At 42.6% G+C, this 20289-nt stretch overlaps 6 protein-coding genes across 6 annotated transcripts; 2 read left to right on the forward strand and 4 right to left on the reverse strand.

Annotated features, from left to right (window-relative positions):
• Window positions 1–3018: 3018 nt before the first annotated feature.
• Window positions 3019–3663, reverse strand: HO173_008266 (uncharacterized protein; the record flags this gene model as incomplete). The annotated part of the gene is made up of 2 exons (XM_037310166.1): window positions 3019–3490; window positions 3659–3663. 2 exons carry the CDS (start codon window positions 3661–3663, stop codon window positions 3019–3021), a joined length of 477 nt encoding a protein of 158 aa, XP_037162952.1.
• Window positions 3664–4039: 376 nt separating this feature from the next.
• On the reverse strand, window positions 4040–5133 carry HO173_008267 (uncharacterized protein; the record flags this gene model as incomplete). The annotated part of the gene is made up of 3 exons (XM_037310167.1): window positions 4040–4193; window positions 4270–4967; window positions 5032–5133. 3 exons carry the CDS (start codon window positions 5131–5133, stop codon window positions 4040–4042), a joined length of 954 nt encoding a protein of 317 aa, XP_037162953.1.
• Window positions 5134–6139: 1006 nt separating this feature from the next.
• On the reverse strand, window positions 6140–7963 carry HO173_008268 (uncharacterized protein; the record flags this gene model as incomplete). Its single annotated transcript, XM_037310168.1, has 4 exons — window positions 6140–6323; window positions 6421–6955; window positions 7130–7601; window positions 7652–7963. The coding sequence occupies 4 exons, from the start codon at window positions 7961–7963 to the stop codon at window positions 6140–6142; spliced, it is 1503 nt and encodes a 500-aa protein (XP_037162954.1).
• A 420-nt stretch (window positions 7964–8383) lies between these two features.
• HO173_008269 (uncharacterized protein) lies at window positions 8384–10727 on the forward strand (the record flags this gene model as incomplete). Its single annotated transcript, XM_037310169.1, has 2 exons — window positions 8384–8413; window positions 9510–10727. The coding sequence occupies 2 exons, from the start codon at window positions 8384–8386 to the stop codon at window positions 10725–10727; spliced, it is 1248 nt and encodes a 415-aa protein (XP_037162955.1).
• Window positions 10728–10907: 180 nt separating this feature from the next.
• On the reverse strand, window positions 10908–12160 carry HO173_008270 (uncharacterized protein; the record flags this gene model as incomplete). The annotated part of the gene is made up of 2 exons (XM_037310170.1): window positions 10908–11530; window positions 11680–12160. The coding sequence occupies 2 exons, from the start codon at window positions 12158–12160 to the stop codon at window positions 10908–10910; spliced, it is 1104 nt and encodes a 367-aa protein (XP_037162956.1).
• Window positions 12161–12820: 660 nt separating this feature from the next.
• On the forward strand, window positions 12821–13969 carry HO173_008271 (uncharacterized protein; the record flags this gene model as incomplete). Its single annotated transcript, XM_037310171.1, has 1 exon — window positions 12821–13969. The coding sequence occupies one exon, from the start codon at window positions 12821–12823 to the stop codon at window positions 13967–13969; it is 1149 nt and encodes a 382-aa protein (XP_037162957.1).
• Window positions 13970–20289: the final 6320 nt, after the last annotated feature.

A 20289-nucleotide genomic window follows, 5' to 3' on the forward strand; every position in this document is an offset into this window, starting at 1 on the left:
ATAGTTAAAAACCAGTACTTGGCAAGCTTTTCACTACTGGAAAGGCCCCCCAGCCATATTATTACTACTACTACGAGCAAATTATAAATTTATACTTTAAAATCTTAAATCCTTATAAATTTATATCTCTAATTATATTTTTATATTTTAATAAAGTATGAATCGATAATTCGTTATTTCTTAGGGTATGAAAATGTAATTTACTATAGTGCGCTGAGGTTAGATCTTCGGAGGCTGCGGAATTAGCTCGGACCGACCTCGGAAGCCCCGAACTGAAGACCTCTAGGGTTCGCCGTCTAACTTATCGAAACCTCGCTTCGAGGCTAAGGCGAGCTCTTACTATTATAAATCTCTAACTTATCTTAATCCGCGATAAATTTAGAATTTAATTTTCTAGAGGCTTTTTAAGACTTTTATAACTTCTTTAAAAGCGTTAAACGTCGAGCGCTTAAAGACGTAATTTAATAAATTATAAATTCATATCTTAAAGAATAGTAAATTATATTTTTATACTCTAAGATTTAATAAAGAGATATAAAAATATAATTAGAGATATGAAATTATAAGAATTTAAGCTTTTAGAGTATAAATTTATAATTTATCTCTATTACTACTAACTATCTTCGTAAAATTCTTTATATTATATTACTTCTTCTCTTATAAAATATCTAATTAAGTAACTAACTAAGTAGCTAACTAAATGAATTATTATAAGATTATAGAGAGTAGGTCTATTATATTATTACTACTACTAACTATCTTCGTAATTCTCTTCGTAATATATTATTTCTTCTCTTATAGAATATTAAATTAAGTAACTAGCTAAGTAGCTAACTAAATAGACTAATATAAAATCGTAGAGAGTAGATTTATTATATTACTACTACTATTAACTATCTTTATAATATTCTTTATATTTATCTACTATAATAATTTCTTCTCTTATTAAGTATCGAGCTAGTATAAGATCGTAGAGAGTAGATCTATTATATTACTACTACTACTAATATCTTTATAATTCTCTCTATAATATATTATTTCTTCTCTTATAGAATATTAGATTAAGTAATTAACTAAGTAGCTAACTAAGTAAATTAATATAAGATTATAAAGAGTAAAGCTATTATATTATTACTATTACTAACTATCTTCGTAATTTCAATTTTATATATCTAAATAAGTAGTTACGTTAACGTCGTATAGAGTAACTTTATAATTAAATTACTATTTTATAATATAAAATAGTAATTTAATTTATAGGTAATTGACGAGGTTAATAACTACTCTATATGATTAGCCTATTAGATTATTACCCTTTTCGTTTTGAATTATTATTTTGAATTATATTGCTAAACCTGTCTAGTGTGGGTAAGTAGGTAGATAGGTAGCTACGCAGCTACCTACCTACCTACCTACCTATATTACGGCGTACCTACCTATATTACGGCGTACCTACCTACATTACGGCGTACCTATCTACATTGCTCCGTACCTATCTACCTATATTGCTCCGTACCTATCTACCTACATTGCTGCGCGCGTACCTACCTACCTACCTACACTGCTACACGCCTACCTACCTATCTACCTACACTACTACGCATTTATCTATATTGCTGCGAGCTTACCGCATCTACCTATCTATCTATCTACATTGTCTATTCAATAGTCTTAGTAGTAGTGCTCTATCCAGTGGTTCCAGTAGTAATACTCTATCTAGTGGTCCCAGTAGTGCTCCCCGTAGTGCTCCCAGCAGTGCTCTGTCCAGTGGTCCCAGTAGTGCTCCCAGCAGTAATCTTAGTAGTGCTCTATCCAGTGCTTCCAGTAGTAGTGCTCTATTTAGTACTCCCAGCAGTGCTCTGTCCAGTGGTCCCAGTAGTAGTGCTCTGTCCAGTGGTCTTAGTAGTACTCCCCGTAGTGCTCCCAGTAGTGCGCTATCTAGTACTTCCAGTACTACTCTTTATAGTGCTCTATTAATTGCTCTTAGTACTGGAAGTAGTACTAAGAGCACTGGATAGCGCACTGCACTACTGGGACCACTGGACAGAGCACTACTGGGAGCACTGGATAGAGCACTACTACTGAAAGCACTGGACAGCGCACTACTACTAGGACCACTGGACAGAGTACTACTATTGGGACCACTGGACAGAGCACTACTGGGAGCACTACTGGAACCACTGGATAGAGCACTACTGGGACCACTGCTGGGAGCACTACTACTAAAGCATGGAAGCACTTGGACAGCGCACTACTACTGGGACCACTGGACAGAGCACTGCTGGGAGCACTACTGGGACCACTGCTGAGACCACTAGATAGAGCACTACTGGGACCACTGCTGAGAGCACTACTACTGAAAGCACTGGACAGCGCACTACTACTGGGACCACTGGACAGAGCACTACTGGGAGCACTGGACAGAGTACTACTGGGACCACTGGACAGAGCACTACTACTGGGACCACTGGATAGAGCACTACTACTGGGACCACTGGATAGAGCACTCTACTGGGCTGAGAGCACTACTGAGAGCACTGCTGGGACCACTGGACAGAGCACTACTGAGATCACTACTGGGACCACTGGACCTGAGACCACTGGACAGAGCACTACTGGGACCACTGCTGGGACTACTACGGGGAGCACTACTGGGACCACTGGACAGAGCACTACTGAGAGCACTACTGGGACCACTGCTGAGACCACTGGATAGAGCACTACTGGGACCACTGCTGGGAGCACTACTGGGAACTGGACAGAGCACTGGACAGCACTTGACACTACTGGGACCACTGGACAGAGCACTACTACTGGGACCACTTGGACTAGAGCAAGCACTACTGGGACCACTGGATAGAGCACTGCTGAGAGCACTACTGGGAGCACTGCTGGGACCACTGGACAGAGCACTACTGGGACCACTGGAGTACTGACTGGGACACTACTGGGACCACTGACTGGAGCACTACTGGGACTGCTGGTAGAGCACTACTGGGACCACTGGACAGAGCACTACTACTGGGACCACTGGACAGAACTCTGAGAGCACTGGGCACCACTACTAAGACCACTGGACAGAGCACTACTGGGACCACTACTGGGACCACTGCTGAGACCACTGGATAGAGCACTGCTGGGACCACTGGGACCACTACTGGGACCACTGGACAGAGCACTACTGAAAGCACTGGACAGCGCACCACTGCTGGGACCACTGGACAGAGCACTACTGGGATCATTGGACAGAGCACTACTGAGACCACTAAATAGAGTACTACTACTGAGATCACTGAACAGAGTATTACTACTGAGACCATTGGACAGAGCACTACTGCACTGTCTACTGGGACCACTGGATAGAGCACTGCTGAGAGCACTACTGAGAGCACTGCTGGGACCACTGGACAGAGCACTACTGGGATCACTGCTGAGACCACTGGATAGAGCACTACTGGGACCACTGCTGGGAGCACTACGGGGAGCACTACTGGAAGCACTGCAGACAGCATGGGCTGGCAAGAGGTGGTTCGGTGAAGCTACATTATAGGGCATACCTTACTACTACACCACATTCTTATGGATTAATCTCGCACACAAAGATCTGTCAATAAGTCGTTTAACGACGTGTTTCTGGCACAGTCCAGCCGTCTGATACGCCATATATAGGGAGTGCAGTCATAGAGCTCCATTTTGGTGTGCCCCAGCCCATTTTTTTTCTTCACCACTCTATATAGAGGTTCTGCCCGATTTTTAGATAGTAACTACTTATAATCTACTTAAATAGCTACAGTGACTACTGTAACGACTACTTAAATGTGGTTCTATATCTATGTAATGCGAAATACCTCTTACGCACATTTGGCGGTGGTTACGGCAAAATTTTGATAGGGCGGCTGCTAAGCTTGAGCTCCCGCAAACGGTTTTGCAAAGAGGAGTAAGCGTGAAGTCATCATGTTAATTAATATTTTCACCCCAACGTCTGTCTTCTATACTACTGTCTAGGATTTCCGATAAAGTAAAATTCATTCCAACCAATCTAGATCGGATATTCTCGAAGCAAGGTTTTTCGAATGTTCCCGCCCAGCATGTTCGCACCCGACGATTCCGCCAGGCTTTCCAGCTTGAGGTACGTGAGGTGATCGAACGACGTCTCCTTCATTTTGCCCGTCTTGGTCATCCGCACTTCGACGCTGTCATACAGAAAACAGACGCGATGGTTAGTTCTGGTCCTCTCTCTCTCTATCTTAAGGCGGGGTTTCAACTCACAAATCCTGCTTCAGCAGCTCCACGAGGATAAGCAAACTCCCGTCCCCGAATGCCTCACACAGGAGATTCAACTTCTGCCCCGAGAGGAACCACTTGGCCAGCACGTCCGTCAGCTCGGCCTCGTCCGTCTCGTTGTGCGAGGTCGCCTGCGCAATGTGGGTCTTGAATTCCGTCCGGATGAGCTCCTTCATCTTGGACCCCACGCGCGTGCGGCCGGGGAATTTGCGGTGGATCATGTCGTAGACGCAGAGCATGAGGTAGAGCCACCGGATGCGGTTCTTCCCCGCCTGGCTGTCGGATTTGTAGATGCTGGTGACGAGTTCTTCGAAGGCGTCTTCGCTGCTGCTGCTGCTGCTGCTAGAGTGCTGCTGTTGGTGTTTGATGAGCTGCACGGCATCCGTGTTGTTGAGGAAGATGGCGGCGTCGCCCGTCGGATTGTTGCCAAGATGGGCGGCTAGGAATTCGGGGGGCAAGAGCTCTTGAATGCGTAGTACGGCTCCGTCGCCCCATCCTTGGTCCATGACATTGTCTGCTTGCGTGCACCTTCTTTTCCTTGGGTTAGCTTGGGGAAGGGATGATTGGGGCCCGGTAGTTGACAGTAGCTCGTTAGGGTGGAAGAATACATAGAGCGTGTGTTGTCGTCGCTGTTGAGTGAGTGTGAGGGCACCCTGTCCCTTGGCCATGATATTCAAGACGGCCTGGGTTGTATTAATTTGATCAGCATGCTATTTGACAGTCCTCGCAGGTTGAGCAAGTTAATACCGTGTCTGAATTTAGGAGCTCGATGTATGACTCGAAATCCATGCCGACATCTTGATCTTGATTGGGTGGCGTGTTCGGTGATGTGGTTGGTGTCATTGTCATTTTGTCGTCGCAAGGCCTCTGCATGTGCATGGGCAGAGTGGTCGATGAAGATGAAGGTGAAGAAGAAGATGAAGAAGAGAGTTGATTTGGATTGAGTAAGAGCATCGCTAAGTAAGTTCCAGAGTCATTGAGTTTTTGCTCATCAATTGCAACAAAATGTCCATCGGCGGAGACGGAGACGGATTATGATGATTAAAAGATCATGCTACGCACTTTGCTTCGGGATCGTCAAGTGCACATCAATTGCGACAAAATGTCCATCGGCGGAGACGGAGACGGAGACGGAGACGGATTAAAAGATCATGCGACGCACTTCGCTTCGGGATCGCCAAGTGCCCTGTATGCACACGACTCATACGATCCCAAAGGACTCTGGCTCCGCAAATTGAACTTGGGCATGGTCATGGGCATGGACATCGATGGAGCAAGAACACAAGCTAGACTTTGTTATCAATCGAAAGCAAAAGGAAAATGAATTAGGAAAATGAAGGATTGTAGAAGAAGCAAGAGCATAAGCTAGACGATTGCTTAGCTGTCATAGCTCCTTAAGATGAAATATGTCCGCTCCGAATGACATAGATACTTGACATGGACATGGACGAGAGCATAGAATCGGACGCTGAATCTGAATGACTTCCGAGTTGGTCTTGCTTGTTTGAGGGGGTATAGCGAGCCTTGAAACACGTCCAGAGAGTGAAAGCTCCAAGTTTCAAGACTCAAAATAGAGAGTAGATACAGGCTCCGAAAATCCCCACCGTCGCTGCTCGGTCGGCGTGTTTACGTCGCGTTTATCGACGTATACACCGCAGCGAGGGCTCTACCGAAAGCTCTTTCCTGCCACGATGGTGCATTCAGCTCCGTTCTCGACTGGCAGATCGCAATTTGCTCCGCAGCTTCTTCTATTCTGCGTTCTCTCTTCTGGAAGCACCATGCCGTATGAGCCACTTCACCTCCTGGTCTCCTTGGGCTGTAGGCGCCTTCTTTCTTTCCCATATTCCATTCCAGTTCAGGTCGCAGGTTTCCGGCCACGACTTGCTTTGCTTTGAGAGGCTCTGTTAGGGTGTCGACCCAGAGAGGCAGCGGGTGGTGAAGGGTTCGACGGAGCTTTTGTCGGAGATTTGTGCGTGAGGTCCAGCGCGAGCTCGTCAGAGGATGTTTCCGATTCGGGTTGAGCACCTTCATTTGATGACCTGTTGGAAATTGCAGAGTCAGCGCTGCTTTTCGAGGTCGCTTCCACGGGTTCGAGGTTTGCATAGCTAGAAACGATCACTCGGAAGCTTGACTCACCTTATCGAAACGAGGCTGGGTGAGGATGATCCGTCCTCTGTGTCAGTCGTGTTCAGGTACGGCGCAACACGATTTGCTGCTGCGATGACATCGTCTCGCTTCTTCTTTGCCCAATCCCTAGCATTTCTCAAGGCGCCGACTCCCTGACGGAAATGATCGGCATTCCCAGTCAACTTCCAGCCATTGAGCTTCCTCATATGATACTCGATTGGGTGCTGAGGGTCGCTGGACTGAGTCGCATGGGTGGAATAGATGGTGAGATCTCCGGTGTCGCTATGATAGGTAGATGCGATTGTGTGGGCGGTTCCATATTGCGCTTTCCCGCCGTTCGCGTACGCTTCAAGTTGAAGTATCCCACGTTCACCAATTGCCCCATCGTAGCATGCTTGTCTCCTGCCGACGGATGTGTCCGCTGTTGGCCCTTTTCCTTCAGCGAAGCAATTGGGTAGAATTGGAAGAGTCTTCAGCGTGGTTGGCTCTATGTATTCGCTGAGACTTTGCCGGACGTGTTCGTTCAGCTGCTCGGGGGGCGATCCTGAAGTGAAGATGGGAATCAGTATTACCATTATAGAACTGGTCAACACTTTTCATTCTCAAAAGCTTGAAACGGCTGCGTATTCGCGATTTCAAACGCCTAGAACCGGCCATTCGTGTCTCACGAACGTCTCAAACGGGTTGGAGAAGAGCGATAGAAGCTAGGAGAACTCACCATAATAGACATCCGGTTTGGCTTGGGTGATAGAGCCGTCGGTCAATTCCTTGAGATTCCCAAACACGAGATTCTCCTGGGAAGAGTTGTCGGCGGTGCCTGCGATTATGGGGAAGGCCTTGCTCATCACCGAATTTTCGCTCGCGGCCTGTTCACTTGCTTGCTCAAACTCTTCCCACTTGCGATCTGTGAACCTTGATGGTGAAAGAGACGCGCGAGATCGGGCCAACATAGTCCTCAGCTCTTCCACATTATCAGGCTCTTGCACACTTTCGCGATCGGTATGTCTGTATCTGCTGGGATAGATCCGATGATCAATGAGATGCTGTTCGAAGGCGCGGTCGTATGGAGAAGTTTTTTTGGTGGTCGTGGTCGTGCCTGATGCTTCCCCGGTCTTGATTCGTTTCCGTGAGCCTGATTGATTTGAGGGCATCGTATGACTGGAGGCAGGACTCTTTGTAGGATTCGGGTACTATGACTATATCAGCAAGCTCAACTGATAAGGGAGGAGAGAGCGCTTACTCCTCGGACGTGACTCAGATCAGGTCCACCTTGTCTTGCAAAGCGCTCGAGGCCCCAGTCGTGGTGATCGATACGAGGAGGTAGGTCCAAGGCCGCAGCAAGGGCTGTCCTGCGATTCCACTCTCTAAGGGTACGGGTAGTGAGCCACTGTCGGGAGAGGTTGTCCCAGAATGAAGGAGGTGTTCGTTGTCGTTGGTTACCAGCGCTGGACTGCGGAGGGCAATGGCAATCAGTCTGAGGTACCGAGTCGCTTCGCAATCTCTTTCTCTTTCGATTGTGATGCGCAGGCGATGTCGCTAAAGCCATCAGCATCAGCCATAGGATGGGAGTGTTGGTAATTGAGAATTGAGAATTGAGAAATGAGGATGCGTAAGGGAGATAGGAAATATACCGGATATCTTTTAATACCATTAGCTCTGTAATGTAATTAGATATCTTGGATACCTACTTTTGATTTGCACCTCACTTCACTCTACTTTCTCACTGCTTTTGATGAACGCTATAAGAGTATTAAGAAGACGAGTGGAGAAAGAAGCTACAAGCTCATGGAGTCTAGTATTCCTTATCTGAAGGCACCCTTCCAAGCTGTGTCTCCCGTTCCATCTCACCGAGCTGTCTATGCTGTGCTGACAATCCTCGGCGGACTCGCTGAAGAATGCCTCTCAATGAATCGTTATCAGCAGCGGAGAGATTGGTCCAAGAGAGCAGGTGGAGAGTAAATACCGGGAGAAGATGGAAGATACTTCAGCTCGTGGTGAGACTGTATGTATGCAACTACATAAGGTAAATACTTGAGCTGAATTAGGCAGATGAAGATGCAGATGTACCATACATAATCAGTGGCTTGTTGCCATGAGCTAGCTACTTGTATTTTCTTCCCAACAAGAAATTATATGCATCGTCAACTCTCCCGCTCTGTGCTGATTATACCATATATCATTGAGAAGGAACAGCTGCTTTGCAAGGGAATGGTCACTTCCCGATCTGACTCCTGAGCGCTCTCCCCCCTTTCTAAATTTAGCGCTGGCCTTGCTTTGCTTGGAATCGGCTTGTCTTACAAGACATACCGAGTGAGACAACGTCAATCCTGCTGCACGTCCAATGTCTTTGCCATCACGGCACTGGTGATTCATACCTCTCCTCCTCTTCGAACAAGGTCTTTCTTCTCACCTGCTCCCGTACGCACGCCCGAGACAATGCCCAGCAGAGGCCGTGTTCTAGGCATAGAGGAGAGGCCTCAAACGATGGAAAGAAAGACATCACGGCACTGGTGTTCTACCCTCCTCCCTTTGAACAATCCCGTACCCCGCCCGAGACAATGCCCAGCAGGGGCCGTGTTCTAGGCATAGAGGAGAGGCCTCAAACGATGGAAAGAAAGACATCACGGCACTGGTGATTCATACCTCTCCTCCTCTTTGAACAATCCCGTACGCACGCCCGAGACAATGCCCAGCAGAGGCCGTGTTCTAGGCATAGAGGAGAGGCCTCAAACGATGGAAAGAAAGACATCACGGCACTGGTGATTCATACCTCTCCTCCTCTTTGAACAATCCCGTACGCACGCCCGAGACAATGCCCAGCAGAGGCCGTGTTCTAGGCATAGAGGAGAGGCCTCAAACGATGGAAAGTACCACAACGACATTGAGACTCACAGGTGGCTCAGAGGGGCATTGTGTCGTACAATAGATGTTTGGAATCCAAAGTTTCAGCCCCTAGCCACTTTGCACCCTTCTTAAAGTCTTCTTCTTCCTTCTCAACCCTTCAGCGTCGTTCTCCTTCATCATTATCGACTTCCTCGTACACAACCGCCATTCCACCTGTTCTCGGACTGCACATCATCTGACTTTCTTCGTGGCAGTCAGTCAGTCAGTCGTCAGTCACTTTATCATCAGCCATACCACCCGAACGGACACCACCCTTTCCAACCAAATCATTCCGCTACAACCCATTCGCCCGCCCATCAAGCCAGGTGGCAGAAACATTCCACCGTCAAATGCCAGACATGCCCATGCCAGACATGCCCATGTCGGGTTTACGGTGGCTCTACGAGAGCACTCTCGCCATAGAAGTGCCAGACATGTCCATGTTGGATTTACGGTGGCTCCACGAGAGCACTCTCGCCATAGAGTGCGACGCGTCCGCAACATGCAAGCTCCTCAAAGACTACTTCAGCAAATACGACCGGATTGGCGGCTTCGGTGTCTTCATGGAACAATTGATCGAAACGGGCATCGACTTGAGCACGGTTCACAAAAAAGGTGGCAGCCTCGATGAGTGGGTCCGCTCTTTTGACTTCGTCCCTGGCAACGTCTTTGCGAGTGACATGACCGATGCTGTAAACAGATTGGCCCATGACATCGAGCCTTCAGTTACCGGTGGGTGTGGTGGCTTGCGGCAACTCTTCTTCAGAGCGGTGCAGGTTGCGTCGGAAAACAAGACGCGGATTGGGTGGGTGGTTTTGGTACTCATGGGTACAATGCTTTGGAAAGGTCGGCGGTCGAGGGGGTTGAACGCCCAGGCCATCAATCAGGCGAGTGAAGAGGACGACGGCGGCGACGATGGCGATGGTGATGGTGATGGTGATGGTGATGGTGATGGTGATGGTGATGGTGATGGTGATGGTGATGGTGATGGTGATGGTGATGGTGATGGTGATGGTGATGGTGATGATAGTGATGGTGATGATGATGGTGATGGTGATGGTGATGGTGATGGTGATGGTGATGGTGATGGTGATGGTGATGGTGATGATAGTGATGGTGATGATGATGGTGATCAAGGTGGCCAGATCATGTGTCAGGTGAGGCTAGACAAAGCGAGTGACGGCCAGCGCACGGCGACAAAGGCTCCACCGCGGTTGGTATGGGGCTATCTTCTTTCAAGAAGACAGGTAACTCCCAATGGCGAATTTTGTTTTCAAGTCTGTTTTCCGTCGAGTGGGAAGAGGGGGAAGAGGGGGAAGGGTGGGAAGGGTGGGAAGAGTGGGAAGAGTGGGAAGACTGGCTGGTTTGGGACTGATCAGGTTAAGTTTGTGAATGAAGAAAGATTCAATGGGCATGATCTAAGAAAGAGGTAGAGGAAGAGAAAGAGGAAGAGGAAGAGGAATAGGGTTTAACCCTACTTGACGTTATCTTTGTACTTTCAAACGTACTTCATGAACGTTTCAATCTTTAATTGAACCCTACAGTAACCCTTGGAACGTTTCGGTTACAATCACCATAGCTATCTGTTCGAAAGATTAATAAGATTACCTAGTCTAAGATTTCATCTTTTTCATCATCCTAAGCATGGTATGTGCATCCTCAAACTCCGCAATGACATCATCAACGTGCAGATCCAACCTGTGGTCTTTCCAACTGACGCCGGGAATCTCCAACACCCCCTCCTGATTTAACATGTGATCGATTGCCACCGCTAGAGCCAGCCATATCGGCCCATGTCCATGATCGTCAAAGTAACGGAACTCGACGTACGGGCACGGGGCATAATTCCCCATAATCCCCGGTATGCCAGGCATCTTGCCAGTGTAACAGATGGGGCAAGAGTAGAGATAGGTGACCGCGTGAATCATCTCGTGGAGTAACTGGGAGAGAATCTTGGCCAAGTTGTGAGGCGTATGATCGAACTGAACTGGAGAGATGTTGGGTGCGAATGTGGGGTAAACTCCAATCACTACTGGCGGCACTTTCTTGATGGCGGAAAATCGGAGAGGACTTGTGCAGGTGAGTCGCGGAAACATCAGCGTACCCGCCTGACCTGAGAACGCTCGTGCCTGCTCCTGCTGGATGTCGCTCTTGTCGTGACCGGTCTCAAGGACAGCAAGGACAGCGTTGCCATGACCTAATGTGTTATGGAAGAAGAGGAGGTTGAAGGCTTGGGCTGGACAGGAAAGATTCAGAGGCTGCGTCAGAGTCTGACCGAAGCGTGGGTAGGTGCACGTGAACCACAGGTCCAGCCCGCCCCGTTGAACCGGCGTCAGACCAGAGAGGTTGAAGGCAGGCTTAGGGAGGAGATGAATGAGGCTTGACGGGCTTGGAGAAGACGCGGCCGATGGTTCCAAAAGAATTTCATAACATCCTCGGGGAAATACGTCACTGGCGCCTCATGCTGGCCATGGTTGAAGGTGTTCCTCATGCAGAGCCCGTAGTCTCCTTCAGTCGCGGATGGGCAATTGGTCATGTTGATGTCGTCCTGAATCGAGCGGTGCAATGTTTCGGGTACTGGAGCGCCGGCTTGAGCATAGGCTTCGTGGTGAAGACGGTCACATCGCTTCTGGTACTTGTCCTTCGGATTCGTAACCAGACCGATGAAATATAGCACCAGTCCAACAAGTGCAAGAAGTCCAATGCCTAGAAGAATCCTATCAAGTATGATTCCAATTTTATCTTCGTCTTTCGGTTTCGCTTCTCCCCCAACTCGTACTTTTCCTCTTGCATTTGAGGGCCTGCCTGATAGGCCTAAAGATGGAGGCTTGTCGTCTTTTGATGACGCAGGGCGACGTGGAGGCATGATGAGAGGATTAGACGGAGGATTGGATTGGATTGGATTGAACTGAATGGCGAGGATAAGCGGATGAGCAAGGAAGGTCAGGAGTTTGGAGGAGAGGGTTGATAGCGGTGAGGGTTGAGGGTTGATTGCTCTTTATATGCGAGGAATGCCTCTCTCTCTCTCTTTTTCTCTTTTCTCTTTTTCTTTTCAATTCCGATTCCGTCAAAAGGTCAGGGGATGTAATAGATGAATGCATCTCTCTCTCTCTTTTTCTCTTTTCTCTTTTTCTTTTCAATTCCGATTCCGTCAAAAGGTCAGGGGATGTAATAGATGAATGCATCTCTTCGGATAATCTTTCTTTATGTTGTTTATATTATTATTATTGTTGTTTTATTCTTTCTTTGATTCCTGATACTTAATACTATGATGAAGACGGACTCAACGTGGAACCTCGGGCCAAGGGGCTAGCGTAGTAAAGTCAGGCTTAGGGCTCGGATTAGGGTTAGTGCTGTCCACCGCCGCCATCAAACGGTGATGTGTTGAATAACCGAATAGATAGATAATGCTCTCAGGAACTAGAATACATACATGCCTTAGACAATTGAAGGAGGATTTCGCAGACATAATAGAACAAGAGAACAAGCAAGACAACGAGAGAGCAAAAGAGTCAGAGAGCAAGCAATGGACATAGATGGTCACGGCCATAATCATATTACCTCCGCTGAAGCAGACACAGACACAGACACACAAGCTCGACTGAATACTCGACACACCTTGCAAGACAAAGACAAAAACAAAAACAAAAGCAACAGAAATGCGAAGCGTACTCGTAGCAATCTCGCAATCTTCTCATCATTCTACATCATCCTCGCCCCGGTCATCCTCTTCATCAGCTACATCCTTACTCTTTCTATCTACCAAAGCGCATGGACCAACTATACAGCACAGCAGGCCGTCCCCAAAGCCCGGCTTTCACACCAAGCTTTCGCTCCCCTGACAATCAACTACACCATTCACCTACCCCTCCTCAACACCCTCAACACTTCCGCTTCCTTCCGTCCCTCGTCCTTCCCAGCCTTGATCACCATCGCCAACGACCACCTCACTCTCCTTCACACACTCACTCTTAGCGCCTTGCCCTGTATCCTCCTCGACTCCCCCTCCCCCTCCTCCTCCTCCGCCTCCGCCTCCGCCTCCCTTCACAATCCCACAGACATCTGGTATACGTCCTCCGCCGCAACCAATGCATCTACCGCGTTGGGTAATCTAGACGACTATTACGACGAGCTCCTCCCCCACTACGAGCAACTCCTCTCCTCCGCACTGAAGTCAGAACAAGCATTGCGCCCACCGTGGTTCAAGGCTCTCTTATGCACACCCAACAACGCTTTGGTGACGCGGTACTTCACCGACATCTGTCCGTTCGAGAGCGACATCAAACGGTATACCCACGTGAAGGCTTGGGTAGCGACAGTGGAAGTCGGGATCGAAGCAGCCGCACACGAGAAGAGTACCATTGCTCGGAAGAAGAAGGAGGTCCAAAAGTTGGAGAAGGAGTTGACGTTGTTGGGGATAAGATTGCGAAAGGGGGAGAGGATGGGAGAGGATGATATGAAGCATTGGTACTTCGAAAATGTTGCGCTGGTCGGGGGCCAGGTCTGGGGGGTTTTTGTTCAAGAGTTTGAGAGGCTGGATTGTACCAGGGATGGCGCCAAGGTGGATTTGGAGGCAGATGAGGATACGATAAAGGAGAGGAATGGGTGCAGGTCAGCAAGCAAGGAGGAGGAGGAGGAGGAGGGATGGAAGGTGGAGGAGATCTGGACAACATGATAGTTGTGCTATATGCTACTTGACGCAGGATCTGCAAACGTACTGAGCGAGCGTAGCGACTATCTCCACCGTGCAGCCTTCGTTGTGTCCAGGTAAGCCAAGTCAAGCTACTCAACACCTCACGTATCTGAAAGGGTTTCGCAAGCTAAGAACACACACAGAACGCGGATCCGCCGCACAACACCTACAAGAGACTATCTCGCGACTATTCGCACTTGAAGCGCAGCCGGTATGAAGAGATATATGTGAAATCGATCCAACAGCCTCTCCATATCCACTCAGCGATCGCGGCGTGAACGTCTCCCCGAACCCCGTGTCGCGCTGCTATATGTCGCACGGATGAGGGCAATGATCAAAGCGCCTGCGGTAGCGGTCGAATTTCCGACGTCACCTCTAAGCGTAACAGACGTCAATAGCGCTCAGCGTACCCACCATGCCCTCTCGCACATCGAGCGCTAGCTTCTCGAATAGAAGCACTTCATCTATACAGCAACAGGCCTACATCGGGCAATAGGCCGCCAGCCGCGTCGCGCAGGAAGAGAAACTCGAGCTCGAAGCCAAACGATGAGCTCGGTCATCATTAGACTCCGATATTCCTTCACGGCCACAGCTAGTTCCAGCAGCCGGACAATAAGTAGCCATGCTGGAATCCTTATGTCGCATCATGCAACGTGATAAGTAAATCCAGAAGATCAGCTTTCTTGATTGCGGTATCCGCCTCTTTGTTTAGTAGTAACTATATGTACAATATTGATCTCACTGCCGTGTGAAATCGCTATATATATACCGCGAGGTATGTTCCCTAAAAATCAGTTGTCTCATTATTGGTTTCTCTCTTTAGCAGTAGCCGTACAGGAGCTTCCTCGCTCTTTTGGGACCGCTAAAAACAGCAATAATGTATTCCCATGGCGATTTCTTGGTCGTGAGACCCGCCCCTTCTTCGAGCAACAATCGCACTATCGCCTCATATCCGACATCAGCTACTCTCTAAAGCGCCGTCGAATTGCAGACATCCCTCCCGTTGACGTCCGCCCCAGAATCTAGAAGATAGTCGTATCGTAGCTAGCTGTCTCCGCTGGGCCGCCCAGTGCAGCGCGCTGTCCTTTCCCTCCTGTGCCTTTGAAGATTCGGAGAAAATAAGCCGCTTACCTTGTTTTAACAAGATCTGTCTGATGTAAAAGATTTTCGGCGTGCGTTAGGATACCAAATCACGAAGCACAGTGCAGTAGCTCGTATGTCGGTAGTCGGTTTTCAAGAATCCGAGCTCTCTTCTTGTGAAAGGGGAGAGATGAATCGGGAATGGATGGGATCGAAAGGAGCTAGAGACTTCGCATGCTCATGAGTGCTAATACAGTGCAGTATATTGGAAATGGTATGCACTCAATGGTCTCAAATCATGAAGCATATTGTTCATTGTCATGTTCTATGAAGAAGTATGTAGGAAGGATGGAGGTAACTACCTATCTATGGTGTGAAGCCACGCTAAGGCTATTTGCCACCATAAGGCGTAGTTATAATACCTCTTTGGAACTTAGTAGTGTGTGGATATGCTGGCCTCCTATTGGCTGATTCCAACACTCCCACACAGTCTAAATAGTAGGCTGGAAACACTATTAGTTCCAACACTCCCACATAGTCCGAATTTAGACTACTCCTTATCCACTCTTCTTGAATCCAATTTAATTTATAAATATAGTAAACTTATTATTAGTAAGGGTCTTAGTAAGCCCGTCCGCAGTTATATCGTTAGTGGATACCCATTCGAATATAACTGCTCCTGTTTCCACTTAGTCTCGTACGAAATGCTATTAGATATTAATATACTTTATACGAGAGTGAAAGCGAGGGTTCTTTATTAGTACTATAGCCCCCTAGTTATCTACTTTAATTAGTATTAATTTACTAGATAATTCGAAGTTAATATCTAATTCGCTTAGAAGTTTAATTAATTATATAGCTTTCTTTACTATCTGGATTTAAGCTATATACTTAGTCTTATAAGATAATAGTATAATAGACTATTATCGTTTAGATATCTAACTAATTATCTTATCGTAGAGTAAGAATATATAGACTTTAAGAAATCGATAAGTCTCTTAATTTAAGGCCTAATTAGTATTCGTATAGTCTTTTAATATATTAGTTATTCTATATATAATATTATAAATTAGTATTCTCTTTAGATAATAAATAACTCGTTTAACGGCTATAATATATTTCGAATTAGAGTTATAATTATATTATAAAAGAATTATAACGATAAAATAGATATTCGGGCGAGTCTAAATTATAAGGTATATTATCGATTTCATTATTAATTAATACTTCTAAATAACTTCTAATTTAATCTTATCGATTAGTTTCTCTTATAGTTAAGTGCTTATTATTATTAATATAAGAGTAGATATATAGTTAATTATATTAAATCGTGATAGTATCTTCTTTAGATACGTCGTTTAGATAATTCGAACGATTCTCTTCTTACGATTTCTCTAGATTTTTATATCTAAATAATATAAGTATAGCCCGAGATCGGTTATGGCGAATCGCTTATAAAGATCTTATTTAAGTTTCGATATCTATTTTAATCCTTTTAGATTATAAATCTAAATATTATTTATATATACGCTAACGATAAGTCGTATTTTCTTATTAATAAAGAGTGAGTAATCGAATTTGATAGGTTTAAATTCTTTAGATATAAGGAAGTCTTATAGGGTAAAGTACTATTCTCGTAGCGATTGCTTTAGACTATATAATACTCTAAATAATAGATATACCTTATTACCTTTCTTTTTATACCCTTTAGACTATTTTATATAGATAATTTTCTTTAATAGTATATTAAGAAATACGATAATAATATTTATTTACTTATAGTTTAGATCGTAGTATATTATAATTATAAATAATATCTTAAATAATATAGACTTAATTACTAAGGCGAAGGTCTGATTATAATTAACGTCGTAGATCTATTTAAAACCTCGAACTATCTAGCGTACTTTATAGAGAATAAAGTTATTAAGTTTCTTTTTTATCTTATAGATCCATCTACTAATAAGAATTAATATATTCTTTATTCTCGAAATAAGCTTTTAAGTATCTATTATAATAAAGGAATTCATTTACTTATTTATAGCCTTCTTTTATTATTTAATATAAAGGCCAGCTATTATCTAATTATAGATTAATAACTCGAAATTATTAATCTCCGTAATAGTCTATTAATATCTTATATTAGTTATTTATTAAATAGTAGTAGCGAGATTAAAGACGAGATCGAAGTTATAATAATCTAGATTCTTATAACTTAGTATAGCTTATCTATAGTATAAACGTTTTAATTCGAGGATTTTATTATACTTAATATAGATAATAGCCCTCTAGGCCTATATTTTAATATTACTCTATTTATTATTTAGAAGAATTTTCTAAGAAGATATAGAAGTTCGTTTTAGTTAAGAATTATATATCGTATCGAAATATAGATCTAAGTGAGTAATAGAGCTACCTCGAGGTATCTCTTTAACGTCGTCGTCGTTAAATCCTTCTAAGCCTATATTACTATCTCCTATATCTTCGACTTCTTCGATTTCTTCGATATTTCCATTAAAAAGAATATTTCTAATTTTATTTATATTGATAGAGTCTATATCGATATCGATAACGGTCTTAGATATATGTTAATATACTATAGAGTTACCCTCTATATTAAATATATCTATTATATCGTTATTAATAGCCTCGACTAGCTAATAGTCGATATTCGAGACCGTAGTAATTATTATTTATAATTCGTTAAAATCGATATAGGAGAATCGTTTTACTTATCGAGTAACTAAATTTTATATTTGAAAGATATTTATATCTTCGTAGTTAATTAGATAGCACTTCTTACTACGTTTATCGAGCTTCTTACGCTTTTTCTTAGATATATATACCTAAGTAACGTAGTCGATAATCTTTATATAGTCGAGATATAATTATTTATCTATTTATATCTTATATAGTATTATATCTTAAAGGCGGGTAATGAAATTTCTATTCTTTTAATATACTTTAATATAAAGTAGTTCTAATTATAAATAGCGGGATAACTTCGAATTAAAAAGTATAGCCCTTACTCTATTTATAATAATCCGATTTTATATCTCGCTAAGTCTATTTTACTTAGACGTATAGAGTATAGTAGACTCTTATATAATTTCGAAGTTCTTAAAGTATTCTTTAAACTTATTATTAATAAATTCGATATTATTATTTAAACGAACTATCTTAACCTTATAATCGAATTCGTTTTTTATCTAAATTTTTCAATTACGAAATAACTTAAAGATCTTATCTTTATACTTATACGTGAAGTATTAGATTCGAAGAGTCGCTTAGTCGATTAGAAGTATATAATACTTAATCTTATTAATAAACGATATATTGAAAGATTCTTCTAAGTCTATATAAATCTTATCGAGTTTTTCGAGTACCTCGTATTATACTCTTCTTAAAACCTTTCATATAAATTTAGTCTTAAAATAGGCCTTATATATTAATCTAATTCGAGGTTTTTAAGTTAATATAATATCCTTACTTATATTAATTAATCTCTTAAAGTTCGTCTTATTTAAATATTCTATTCGACGATACTATAGCTCGATAGCTTTCTCGTTAAATATTAGACTTATTATTAAGACCTTTATATTCTTCTAAATAAGTATCGAAACCTTAATTATAGATTGTAAGATGTTGAGAATATAGATATTATTTATCTTCGGAGTGCTATTAATAAGCTTACTATCTTAAAGAATATAATAGTTATTATTAAGAAAGATAATTTTAAATCCTTTTCGTATAGCTTAATTAATTGAAAATAATTCGTATATAAGATTCGAAATATATAAGACTTTACTAACTTTCACGATATTACTAGATTTATTCTATAATAGCTATTTTATTTTAATTATATCGCGGCTCTACGTTTAAACGATAATCTTATCGACTATTATAACACCTATACGATATAACTAATAGTCGATAAACTTATTCTTATCGAAGAATATATAATTAGTATAATCTAAGTCTATTATTTATTCGTATATAATAGTAGATTAACTATTTATATATGCTATATAGAAGAGAAAGTAAGTTAAGAATTCATATAATAATTCGTTAATTATTTCGATATCCTCTAGAGAATTAGATAAAGAGTTAAGGATATTTTTAGTCTCTCGACTTATCTTATTATCTAATTTTAGACTAGCGTTAAGCTAAGATATTAATTAATTTCCTATATTCTTCTATAATTCTCGCGATTTAGCTATTTCGACTAAGAGATAATCGAGAGACTTAATTTCGAGCTCTTTATTTATTACCCCTTCATCTAATTTAGATATTAAGCTATTAACTAAGTAATCTTAATACTCTTTATCTTCTATAGTATCTCTATTATCGATTATAGTATAAATTATTACTAAAATATAAGTATAATTTTAATTTATAAAATCGTTCGGCCTATTAATTATATTAGCCATATTCGCTTTAGACTTAAAGTTCGAATTATTATTATTATTATTATTATTTCGAAATTAATTAGATATCTTTTCGTTATAAAGAATTTAGTAGCTATATGACTAGTATCTCTTCTTACTTTTATTTAATAGTAATAAGTACTTTAAATACTTAGATACGTTATCTAATCTCTTATAGTAGATACTATTCGAGTTATTTAATAGGGGATTAAAGTTATAGTTATTATTTCTACCGCTATTTTCACCCTATTCTTATTCTAAAGTATTACCCCTATATTCTAAATTGTTATTATCTCTAAAGACCTTCTTATTCTTCTATTTCTTATAATATTTCTTTATAGTAACGACTATAGCTTATTTCTTATTATCTCGCTTAAGAAGACGATCTTCTTCGTAAAGAAGTATAATAATTTTATTAAAGTCTAATATATTATTAAGTTATAAGATAAGACGATATACGAAGTTCTTATACTTTTCGTCTAAATTATTTAATAATAGAGTAATAAGAATCTATTTATCAATTAAAGCTCTTATACGCTTAAGGTTCTTAGATTTTATATATATATTAGTAATATAAGTCTTAATCGAGTTATTACTATTAACTATAATAATATTTTATAATTTCTATAACTTAATAAAGCGAAGAATAAATTCGAAGTTCATATAGTCGTTTTAAAGTCTAATTTATCTTATTATAGCTATCTCCTCATCTTTTATTACTTTAACTAGTTTATTCTTATATATCGAGTAGATAAGTTTCGATACTTAATTATTAAGGTTCTTTTAGACCTTTAT

Source organism: Letharia columbiana (genome assembly GCF_014066305.1).
Source record: "Letharia columbiana isolate WasteWater2 chromosome Unknown Sc0000029_s0, whole genome shotgun sequence".
In the NCBI taxonomy this organism is placed as follows: Eukaryota; Fungi; Ascomycota; class Lecanoromycetes; order Lecanorales; family Parmeliaceae; genus Letharia; species Letharia columbiana.